Genomic DNA, 13,495 nt, shown 5'->3' on the forward strand with positions numbered 1-13,495 from the left:
TCAGATCTATAATTCATATACTAAAGTTCTTATTAACCTGGTAACCTAGCTAACTTCTGAGGTTTTTCCTGATGTAAATAAATTTGTAAAAATAATTCCTGTTTACAAATATAATAAGCGACAGTGGCGCATTGTTTTGAACGCTTGCTTTAGAAGCAAGAAATTCAGATATATATATATATATATATATAGATATATATATATATATATATCTATATATATATATATATAAATATTTTACGTTATTAAAACTTATTTACGTTTGGAGATTTTATCGACTTCAAATTAACACCGGATCAAAAGCATTTGGTACGGTGAACCACATCACCCTCAAAGATAAACTAAAGCACTTTGTGATATTGAATGAAAATGTTTATTAGATTTAAAGCTATTTTACCAATAAAATGTAAACGTGCACAATATTCGATGTGCATTAATAAAAGTATTATGTGGAGTCCCCCAATTATACCTCTAATAATTCTTGGTCCACTTCTATTTTTAATTTGTATAACTGATTTTTGTTAGGCCTCCTTATATCTGAAATAACTCATGTTTTTCACTGATTTTTGTTAATATATCAATAAATTAGATGCTAATATGAATAACGATTTGAACTAATTAAATATTGGCTTAGACGTATCAAACTAAATACTTAAGTGGAAAAAATGGACTTTATATTGTTTCATAAAAAAAAAATAAAAAAAACCAAGAAGAAAATCAACACCTTGACTTGCCTCATTTCATCTCAAATAATAAATTAATTGAAAAAAACGCCGTAGTGTTTGGTACTTAGAAATTCATGTTAATGAACATATTTTCTGGTTTCCTCAAATCAAATATATCAAGTTTAAAATCACCAGAATTGTAAGTATAATGCAACAAGTTCAAAATTCAAAAAGCAAAGCCTCAAACTCATACATTTTTAGCTGATTTATTGCTTTATCAGCTATGCGAATAAAGTACCCAACCATTAAAACCTAAATAAAAATTATGGAATTTATAACAAATAAAAAGTGATACAAAAACATGTTTGCAGAGTTATTCACTCTAAAGATATGCGAGAACAAAGCTTAAAATTTATTAAAAGATAAATAATGATGGATGCATTTGAAATAAATTTATATTAGCATTTCACTTCTATATAAGGATATAACAATAACTTTTCTTATATAAACTTTAATAACAAGTTTGAAATAAATCCAAATGAAAACTATTATCTTAGAAAAAATATGTTGTTTATATTTACGTTATGTTGATAATATATAAACTGCTTCGTAAATTTTTAAATATAGGGAATTAAGCATTGTTTATTAATTTATTAGGTTATATAAGTTGCATTATTATTGATATATTAGGAAATGCAGCATTGCATTTTTACGGTAGATTTTAGTATTTTAACAGTTTACCATATATAGCCAATAATGTAAACGTTATTGTTGCAAAATTGAATGCAGTAGAGATGCCAAGCATGAGCTTCTATCTCATTATTGGTAGATTTACATATCTTTTTAACCAATACTAAGATACTCGATACTCAAGCAAACTACCTTTGTTCTATTTAAAAACCCTATTGCAAATATTGTCATTTAAAGAAAGAGCACTCTTTAACTGAAACTGTTCCTCTATGCTCCAAAAACTTGCATTTATCTAAGAAATTTCTTTTCTCTTTTTGACTCAAAAAATTAACAGAAATAAAATTCTTCTTCCGACCATTTTCCTGTTCTTTTTTCTCTTTTTTGAAGTTTCCTATTAATCTAATCTATATAATGGCAATATTTTTAAAATAAAGTCTTTTGAAAAAAAGTATATACACCACTTACCATTTTCATAACAAGTCCATTCAACTTCAGTGTATTTATTATTTGTATAACAGGGATCACCATACATTTCATTACTTGATATAATAATGCAACTCTTTTTTCTGTCACATAAATTTTGAACCAACAAAGTGACGTTTTTATTACAGTTGTAACTGTTTTTAGGATACGGAGGTGGACAATTAATATTATTTCTGCGACCATAAAAAGCATTAATAACCTTTATCAATGTATTAAGTGGGCATTTTATTAACATGGATGCATGTTCGCATATTACGACTAAAATAGAGTAATTTAAAAAATCATACAATGTGATAATACTATCTTTTTAAACAAATTCTAAAATATTATATTTTAAATTTAATGCTGAACATTCTTTAACTTAGCAAATTGAAAAAAAGCAAAGTGGTATAAAAAATCTGTTCTAAAGGTATTTACCTAATAATAAACAGATAGTATCTGATTTTATGTAATACTAACTCAAACTTATCTAATAGTTATAGAAATTATTAGTTTTTTTATCTGAAGAAGTTCAAAGAAAAATTAGATTGAAAAATGAGGCTACCTTTCTAATAGTGGTCTTAAGCAAAAAATATAAAGAAAAAATGGTGTAATATAATCATAAAAAGTTAGTAAAACTAGTAAAGTTTAGTAAAGTTAGTAAAATTTCATTGAGTTTTCTTGTATCTTAAATTCCTTATTTAAGTTTTTTCAAAAATAAAAAATATGTGTTTATTTATAATAAAAATAAATACTTAAATATAATAAAACCTTTATTATTTCATATAAAAATAGGATTTCACGAAAAATTAAGAATGATGAATAATTGTAATATACCATATTCATAAATATATTAGCATTTTAAAATAAAGGCTTTTGATAACATTTTAAAAATTTTTTTATTAACTGTAGCGTAGGTAGTCGTGAAAAGGAAAGGCATGCAATGGCAAACTATTTCTAACCACGCAAATATATACTTTTTTTTGAACAGCTTTATCTTTAAAACCATGAGACTCGTGAGTTTGAAAGAATCCTTCTATGCAATTTACAATAGAAATTTTTGAGTTGATGATAAAACTAAAATTATGAAATAGTTGTCTTTGCTATTTTCAGTGTTTTTTTTTAAAGTATTATTTAATTTGCTTATAATAAATAGTATAATAAATGTGGTATAATGTAGTATAATTTGCTAACTGTCTACAATACATTAAAACATTATGTTGTTATACATTTAAAGTTTGGGTTTGAATTTTAATACTTCACACAATATATTCTAAAATTTATTTTAACGAACTTCGTTATGTACTACACATTTTTTTTCCCCAATAATTTAAGAGTTTGATAATTTGAAATATTCGGTTTTTTAAAACACAAAGTCATATGTTTTTGGAAAAAGTTGTGTGATACATAATGAAGTCGTTTTAATTTTTTTTTTTAAATTTGATAAACATGTATTACAAAGTATGTCATTGATCAAATATTAAACAAATAATGTGATAGTTGTAAATGTTCTTAATTTAAAATTTTTGTCAAGTATTTTTATGAGTCATATGATATGGTTATTTGTGTGATATGTTATGTGTTGATATGTATTATACAAGGTTTATGTGTAAAATAAACGAATACATAGCTTTTATACATAGAGTATTTTTGTATGAATGCTGTTAGTACTTAAAATGTGTAAAATATACTCGCGATAACCCTTAATAACTTAAACTATTTTTGAAATTTCAGTTGAGCCTTTATTTGTTGATTACACTCCCAAATAACTCTAATATTCTCTAAAAAGCTAATTTCTTGGTCCTTTGGAGGTATGACTTATTGGTAGTTTACTGTAATACGATATGCTGTTCCTTAATTTTGTGATCTTTTGTTGATAGATGTCTTGGCTTACTTTCAAGTTGTTGTCTTTCCTTAAAAATAATTAATGGATCGTTTCATTAATAAAACTGACTACAAATAATCTAAACACATATATAATCATTCAAAAAAATTCAATAACTCAGTTTCAAAATAAAACATAAAGGTTTATCTTCTTGTGCTTATTTATTTTTGTGCAGCTTTTTTAAAAAGAGTAAATTAAAACTAGCAACAATATATTTTAAAACTTTCTTGAAAGTAAAACAACGTCGCCAAAGTAAGTTTGTTTTTCATTATCTACAATTTTGAGTTCTTAAATAACTAAGGAGATTATGAAACACATTTATTTGTTATTAATGCGTAATAAGTGTTATCAAAAATTATTTTGTTGCATTTTCGGGTCAAATTCCGTTTTTTTAGACTAAACTTTAAGAGTTCCTACATATCAGAATTTTAGGAATGTTCTAAATGTTGATTGTTATATAATAGCCAATATAAAGCTTCGTTAAACTTTATAGCATTTACGAAAAAGCTTTATAATAATTAGACAATGCTATAATTCAAATTGCTTTTATAAGTATTTTTTATACTTTTTTATGTTAAATATGATGTTTTTTCATAATTTTTTTTTATATAGATTTTTTAATTTCATCTCAAAAAAAATGTTTATATTTTGGAAAAATTTGTGCATTTTTTCTCGTTAGATATGTTATTTTGTTTGAATATGTTGGCCATATTTGATATGTTGTTTTATATTTCTGTTCTATTTTTATATATGAATGAAAAGCATCAATAATTTTATCACCTTGGTGATTACGATCAAGATGGTTTCTGTTTCTATTAAGTATCAATTTTTGGCAGAAAAAAATTGCCAAAACAATATTTTATTTGCCGAAATCGGAAGTAAAACCAACCTAATTAAAGGACTGTGTTAAAGGTTCGTTGTAGAAAAGTTTATATAAAAAGTGTGAAACAAAATAAAGCTACCTTACTTGACAATATTAGGAACCTAATTCTCTATTATTTTTTGCTTTTTAAACAAATCTTAAAAGAAGGGTTAACAAAAAATAGATTATTAAAATTTATGTTATAACCATAAGAATATATATATATATATATATATATATATATATATATATATATATATATATATATATATATATATATATATATATACTTGCGAACTGCCGAGTCGAAATTTGACGGATAACTATTTAAATTTGCTGACTGACTTGTGTAAAGGGTTTACATTTACTGACTGACTAGTCTAAAAGGGTTAAGTTTGCCGACTAAATGAATAAAAAATCACTAATAGGGGTGTCACTCACTCCATACTTCCCTACCCATCATTCCGCCGGCTTTACCTAAACCTACTCTACAGTGACATGCGCGAAAGATATAATACAAGACAGCATTGTTGTTTTTTCAAAAACAAAAATGTTTTTTTTGCGTTATAACAACTTCACTCATATCATAATTGTTCCTTCAAACATATTCTATTAAAATTAAAATTATCACACTTCCCCCCACAAAAAAAAAGTGTTACTTAACATAATTTTTTTTTTTGAAGGAAAACCTTCACCCTTTTAGCGCGTGAATAAACTTAAACGCCGTATGGAGATATTAAACTTAAAAAATAAAAGTTTTAAAAAAATATATTTTGAATTTTAGTTTAATTTTTTAGTTTTTTAAAATATTTAAAAAATTCGATTTATTTATTCATAACTGTTTTGTGATAACTAGAAAAACATCCAGGGCACAGTCCAACACAACATGACTGACATTGCCAACTGGTGCGGACACGGGTTTGGTGCTTATCAACATCTTTTTTTTTCCTGACCTATTTTTGACTAGGTTTTGACTGTATAAAGGATTGTTTATTGCTGTGTATTGAGGAAGTTAATATAGTACGATTGTACTTCTAGCCACTTCCCTCTCCTTAGATGTTTGTCTATTTGTTACTACTTTTACTGGTTGATACCTTTTAGCTAAACTTTCCACAATTGCCATCATAAAACTTTTTTTAGGCATAGGGTTACGTTCATTAGTGTTAAGTTTATACAATAAGTAGGTGTTTAGAATAACTCTGCAAAAAAAGAAAAGGCAACTTTTATAGTCCACTTCATTGTCTTACTCACTGACAGGTACACATAAAGCTGTGCATCTTTCAAATCTATTTATGTCATGGTTTGATAATAAAGAGCAACATCATTTGGGTTCATAACTAATCTACTTCTTTTATTACGCAATTCAGTGAAACCTGCTTTGGCAACAGTAGACAGTAATACAGGTTTTTTTTACTATCTTGGTTTGCCATCGGACCTTTTCTAAATCGGAAAAATTCTTTGCTTTTTAATTTTGATTTAAGGCAGATTTCTGGCAGACATTTTCTGTTTACTCTCACTATGCCTGTTTCTGTTATCTGATGTAGGTAGAGATCCAATAGCAGTTTTGGAGAAGAATAATACTTATCATTACCTAAGTGATAATACCTAAGTTTTAACGCAAAAGACAAAAAACCAAGTTGTAAGTGCCATACCATGAGAAAAAGTTGTTTCATCTGGATCTATTTCATCCCTTGCAAATTTTAAAAGGAGACAAAAAGCCAATGGTGCTGTCTGAAACCCATTGTAATTTTATCCCAAACTGAGAATCACGCTTGTTTGGCTTACTTTGGCGGAGATGTAGTGACTTTCCCTTTTAACCAATCATGCTCTCATCAATAGCAATTTCTTTTGGGGTAATAATACTGAATTTTATAAGTCTTATTTAGTTGTTGTTCATTAGGAATAGAGATATTAGAGAAGAAAATAAACTTAAGCAAAAGTTGAAAACGATCACGATTGTTTTGAGTAACAAACTAAGGAGTGGAAGCACAAGAGTGACTAGTATCCCAATACAGTTTAATAATAGCTTTCTCGAAGAGACCCATATTATTAAAAGCACTAAGGAACAACTTTATTTCTAAAGGACTTGTTTTCCTTGTTTGTTCTTTTTTTTTTGCTTTTTTGTTTTTTTTTAATATTTAGGTGCCCCAAGAAGTTCTAACGGTCATATCAGAGGGCACAACGGATTTATCCATACATGATCTATCGACAATGGATGTCATTTTATCCGTACATGTTTTACCTATACATGATCTATCGACATACACCAATCATGTATGGATATTTTTTTAATTTAATTTAATTACTATAAACAAAACCGTTTTATCCATACACCGTTTTATCCATATATGATCTATCGACAAATGATGGGACCTCAAATGTTGTTGAATACTTTTTCCATTCATCAGCATACTGATTGGTATAAGTTACCAAATTTTTAAAAGAAATTTTTGTAAAAAAAAGTCAATATAGTTAATGGGCTTTGACTCTAAGGAAATAGCATGTTCGCGTCCTGGTACACCAGTTAAAGAAAAAACATCAGGGCCATTGTCATCTTCTACAATAGGAAACCACAAATCTAAATATCATTAACCCCAACAAAATAAAAACTTTAACACTTAAATTTGGTGATATAACTAAATTAGATAATATTTTATAAAACTTTTTAGCAAAAAGTATTTTGCCTTCACCAAAAAAGCTATTATCGCTGCTACTTAAATATTCTTCACTTGTATAACTTACTTCTTCTGTAAAACTTTCTTCGCTGTTACTCATCGCTGCTACTTAAATATTCTTCACTTGTATAACTTACTTCTTCTGTAAAACTTTCTTCGCTGTTACTCATCATTAATACAAAATATACAAAAACAATATACCAAAGCATTAAAAGAAAATGTGCTTTGTTTGATGGTGCCATTTTTAAATATATGAAAGGGCATTTTTGCAGAACAAGTCATAGTTCTAGAGAACACCTTTAAAGCCACAATCGTGGCTCTACATGATCTGACGGTATAGTCACGATAATAGCTCCTAGTACCACTGTGGAAAATAAAACTACAAAAGCGTTATAACGGGTGGTGCGGAAATTATCGGACAAAATAAAAACGTAAATAAATTATTTATAAATAAAAAAACAAACTACTATTATATTTTTTTTAAATAAAGCATTTATCTTTTAATAAAAGTATATTATTTTTTATATGAAAAAACACCACCATCTGCAATTGATCTCAATTTTGCTCTGACGCCTTTCATATGCGACTGCAAAAAGTTTAAATCAATTTGTTGTAGTTTTAGTTTAATGCCATCAATCAAAACTTGCTCTGTTGAAGCTTGCCAATCTCCCTTGTAAACCTTCTGTGCCAAATGTCCCAAAAAATTTTCAACCGGTCGTGCTTGAGGCACGTTTGGGGGATTGGATTCTTTATCAACGTAATAAACTTATTGGTCCATCCAATTTAGAGAATTTTTAGAATAATGAGAACTTGTTTAATCCGGCCAAAATAAATAGTTAAAGTCTCCATGATACTTGTGAATAAATGTAAAAAGTCGTTTTTCTAAACATTCATTAATATAAACTGATGAATTGATCGCTACAGCCTTGGAAGTGCGAAACAATGGTTCGGACATGCCACGGTCAGATATGGCTATCCACATTAATAATTTTTTCGGAAATTTCTCTTTTCCTATAAAACGAGCACTTTTGGGGCATGTCTTTTTGTTGTTTGTGTAGTATCCAGAATTTCCAGGCATATTGTCCCCTGCAAAACAAAACTATTTTTCGCCATCGATGACTAGAAGCGATTTTGTGTTATAGAGTAGGTTAACTAGTTTCCTGCTTCTATTCTTTGCCTTTATTTGTTGTTCTATAGTGTATTTTGGAGTCTTTTCACGTTTTCTATATTTAATATTCTTTTTTTTTAATTGACGACCAATTGTCGATTGATTTACACCGATTTTGATACCTATTTTTCTCTGACTGACCTCTTTTTGATTGTTGACAAGTCTCGTTAATTCGGCTTTCTTTTCTCTGGTCCAGGATGTCGGACAACCAGGGTGCTTTCTATCAGAAAACGATTGAACAGTTTTAAGTCTTTTTAGGTTATCATATATTGTACTTCGAGCAAATCCTTCCTATTCAAAATGATTTACGGTTGTTGTTTTTTTATATTAGGTTTATTTACAAAAAACATTTTTAGTCGCTTTCGAAAAGATTCTCGTTCAGCTGCATTTAAACTCATTTTAAATAATTGTGTTTCAAATAATAATGTTTATATTTTATAGAACGTTTATGGCTACGCATAAAACCACAAAAACTATATATTATGCTCAAATAATGAAATTAGGATTTGTCCGATAACTTTCGCATCACCCGTTATAAATGTTTTTTCCTCAAATTTCGATTTGACTACTGTATTTAAATCTTAATTTTTTTTAATAGTTTAATAGTTAATCTTTCCGGTACTGCAACAATTTCAGTTAGTTTTATGTAAAAAGATAACTTTTGAAGTCCTACTGTTTTAGAATTTTTTAAATCTTCAATTAAAACTTATTTGCTTCATCACTTTAAAAGTTATTTTATATACAACTTTTATGATTAAGTATAAAGTGTTATACATTTTTGAAAGCATCATGTTATGGAGATTTTAATCAGGTTCATACTTTTAATTATGTTATTTTTTTTACTAATAATTAATTGAGCTATAAAATAAGCTTGAAAATAAAAAATCTCAAAGTTCACCAATATTTTTTGCAGTTACTCACGCTTCCCCATGCTTCATTTTTATAATTGATTTGTAGCTTATGTGTCTATAAAAATGATTTATTAAAAATCAGGTACGGATATGTGCAATTTTCAAAATTATAGATAAAAAAGTTATTTAAGTCAGAAAACAGAAAACCGATTTTTATCGTAGTTTTAGACTATATCTGTTTATAGCATTAGTTTTGCGTAAGTTTTTTTGTAAATTTTTTATTGAGAATTAATTTTTATGGAAATGCATTCAGAGGCGATTCTACAAATAAATTGAGGGGGGCGAGGGAACAATCCCTAAAAAGTACCGACTGGTTTCTTAAAAAAAACAAAAAAAAATCTCAAAACTAAAACTGACCCAACTAGCCAACTACATTCACAAAAAACTGACTATAACTTGAAAATCACCTCCTTTGATGTAAAGTAAAGTCCCCTATGCATGCATTCTATTCCATTTGCATTTTGTGGCAAAAATATTATTTGCATTTTTTAAATACTGCATCATTTAAAAAATAATATATAAAGAATTAAAAAATTTACATCACTGAAACAAGTTGACAGTGAAAATCAAATACTTCAGTTTCTTTTTAAAATGACAATTTTTAAGTGTTCGAAACGCAAGCTGTTACTTTTCAGGGTTAGGGTTAGGGTTAGGGTTAGGGTTAGGGAAACGCAAGCTGTTACTTTTCTATATTGATGGAGAAGGGTTAATTAAGACAAAATCAATAGTTTTAAAAAAAACTATCAAGTTTCTCAGGATATCGTCTTTTTCATCGTTAGTGATGTTCAAAGGCACATTATTCTGTAGTTTAATGAAAGATGGATTAAAGCGTCGCGAAAATTGGAAACTTTTTTTTTTTTTAATCTAAAAACAGCACTTGTTTAGATTCTAAATATAATGTATTTTTGCTGAAATTGAAAATTGCATTAACAGACCCCACGCCATCTATATCATTTGAAAAACGTGTAAGACTGTGCATGTCTTATAAAGATTTGTCAGAGATCAGTATAAAAAGAAAACATTCCTTATTACTTAAGGAAAATGGATTTTAGCACATCTTTAGTACATATCTTTAGGCATTACGTTCAATAGGAGAAGAAATAGAAACAAAGCTTGAGGAAGCATTAAGGATTGCCGAAAAAAGAAAAAAAGATTTTTTATTTTTGGAGTTTTTGGAATATACAAACGTTTTACAGAAGGATGAAGAAACACTCAGTGTGTTTATTGATTTAGATTTAACTAAAGCACAATATTTATACTTGAGTAAGTTGACAGACGAAAAAACTTTTCCTTATATCTACCATATAACAAATTGTAAGAAATTAAACAGACTAGCTATCCAACATCTTCTGCAATATAAATTACGAGCACACATGCAAAAATTAGGGAACAGCAAGATTTATTTGATCACACTGTATTTAGAATTTTGGCTATAGATTCCGTGGACATTATTAAGCCTAAACATTTTATTATGTGTCATAAATGGGGTTGTAATGGCTCCTCTGGCCAAAGCGAGTATAAACAGAAACTTCCAGAGGAATCTGAACTTATTTCTGATTCAAATTTATTTAGTAGTTCTTTGGTGTCGATCAGATTAGTTGATGAGGTAACTGGCGCAGCTGTTTGGCAAAACCCTGCTCCTTCGTCTGTACGTTTAATGTCGACCAATATGCATAGAATTTTGCAAAGAGACTCCTAAGAAAACTAAGGTTGCTATAGATGATATAAATAGCCAAATATACTATTTACAGCCACCTAGGATTAACAAAAGCTGTAAAAGAATACAAATAAAGTATAAACAATTTTAACTATGATAGATGAAAAAGCGGCTCAGGTATTAACGAATACACCTGCGTCTACATGTACAATATGTAGAGCTACTCTACAACAAATAAATGATTTGACTAAAGTGACTGCTAGGCTTGAAAATGAAAGTTTGCATTAATACAGATTGTGACATTGTATGCCTGTATTTGGTGTATGGAAATGATACTAAATAGTTTCTACAACCTGTCTTTCCAAACAAAATAAAAGTGAAGAAAAAAAAGAACAAAAGAAAGTTAAAAAGACTTTGATACAGAAACGTTTTTGTGAGCAGCTAGGGTTAACTATCAACAAACCAGAACAAGTAAGTGATAATACTAATGGCGGTAATACTGCTAGGAGATTTTTCTAAAGTGCAAGATGCTCTTTTAAAATCACTGGAGTAAATGAAAATTTGATTAAGCGACTTTGCATAATTCTACAAGCTCTTTCCTCAGGTGTTAGATAAATGAAGAAAGTTCTGGAACATATGATACAGAAATTGCCCACATTTATTTGAGTAATTATAGCTGGTACGGTATGCCGTCTTCAATGCACAAAATTTTACTTGACAGAGAAAGTGTCATAAAACATTTGCAGTACTGCCTTTTGGTCAATTTTCAGAAGATGCACAAGAATTCCGTAATAAAGATTATAAAATACTTTGTATTCATCATGCCAAAAAATTTTCTAGATTAGCAACAAATAAGGACGTATTTTAAACTCGTACTGCAAAACTATCCGAGAACTTGATGAAAATACTTTGCAGCTTTTGAAAGTCAACCTATAACATATCCTATAAAAACTCACTGTATAAAAATTGTTATTAGGAAACTATTCTGAAAATTTCTATAATAAGTATTTTATAAACTGTTCATAAAAATGTTGAAATACAGTATTGTAATTATGTTTTAGACCACTTACATTTTTTCAAAAAATCCCGGAGAATTCTCTTATAATATTTAAGTTTGTAGTTCTATATTATAAGCTTTTTAAAACACATGTATTTCACACAAAATATGGTCAAAAACAAACTTTTTAATGTCAAACTTCATAAAAAACTCTTAACATCTATTATGTCCTCCTTTTGCCGTAATCACTGACGATAATCGCCGGGGAATAGATTCATACAAATTAGTTACAAAATCTTGGGGTATGTTGGTATGTTATGGCATTCTCTTTGAAGTGCTTTAAAAAGTTTTTTAGCATTTCGGGGAGCATGTTTGACCTTTTTTCTGTCTAGGTAATCCCAAATGTATCATTTATATTCAAATCTGGACACTGGGGAGGCCAGGCCATCACACCCAGTACTCCTTCCTCCGCCATTTCTTAGAAATAAATTTTTACCACTCGGGAAAAATGTTTTGGGTCATGCTGCAGAAGAAAATTGCGACCTATTAGTCTCGTTTCAGATGATACAGCATGGTGCCTCAGGATATCCATATAACGTTCCCCGGTTATTAGCTCCACTATTATGATCATATCACCTACTCCTGATAAAGAAAAACAGCCCCAAAATTGTTAAGAGTCTCCTCCGTGTTTAATAGGAGAAGCGTATCAGTCCAACGGTTTAAACACTCGAGCTGATAGACTTCTCCAATTCTTCATCGATCATATTATCATTTTATTCCAAAAAATGCAAATTTGGACTCATCGGTGTACAGAACCCGATTAAACATTTCCTGGGCCCAATCTTCGTGTTGCTTTGCATATTTTAGTCATTTTTATTTATTACCATGCCGTAATAATGGTTTCCGAAATGCAACACACCCTCTTAATCTTGATTTGAGTAGGTGTTGTTGAATACAAGAAGAGCTGGCATTTTTCCCAGTTGCTGTGTTAATGTCCTTTGCCAACTCTGTTGATGGTTTTTTTTCTATTTCTTTAAAAAAGGGTTTTTAAATATTTATTACCATCTTTTGTTAGCTTAAAAGGTCTACCACTTTTTTTTTCTATCTTCAAGGAAACCAGTTTCTCTAAACTTTTCAATGATTTCTGTAACAGCAGTTTTCAAATATCCTGATTAGGATGAAATTTGGTGCTGCAAGTAATCTTCTTCGTTAGGCACAATAACTTTTTGTCTCTCTTTTAAAGATATTTTACCCATTTAATTAATCTAAAAATGCAAACTTAACATTTAAAAATGCAAACAAACATTTAATTTATCTAAATATGGAAACTAATAACTTTGTTAAATTATTTTTTACTATTTGTTTGACCGTGTTTATAAAAAATAAATTTTTCAACATGCACCTTAACTCATCATTATTGTACTAAATTCTTTCTATGACTGTTTTTTATACTGTCAAAAACTTAAATGAAGGAGTTTGAACCCAAATCAATTTAAACCATTTTATTTTCATTTCTTATTTAG

At 28.5% G+C, this 13,495-nt stretch overlaps 1 protein-coding gene across 1 annotated transcript in view; it reads right to left on the reverse strand.

The window, feature by feature from the left end:
* The window catches only part of LOC136080014 (uncharacterized), a 134,933-nt gene that overhangs the window by 97,374 nt on the left and 24,064 nt on the right, over positions 1-13,495 (reverse strand). The window contains exon 3 of the mRNA XM_065796652.1: positions 1,821-2,096. Coding sequence (XP_065652724.1) covers positions 1,821-2,096 — 276 coding nt within the window. The remainder of the gene's footprint in view (positions 1-1,820; positions 2,097-13,495) is intronic.

The sequence above is a fragment of the Hydra vulgaris genome, chromosome 05, assembly GCF_038396675.1.
Source record: "Hydra vulgaris chromosome 05, alternate assembly HydraT2T_AEP".
Lineage (NCBI taxonomy): Eukaryota > Metazoa > Cnidaria > Hydrozoa > Anthoathecata > Hydridae > Hydra > Hydra vulgaris.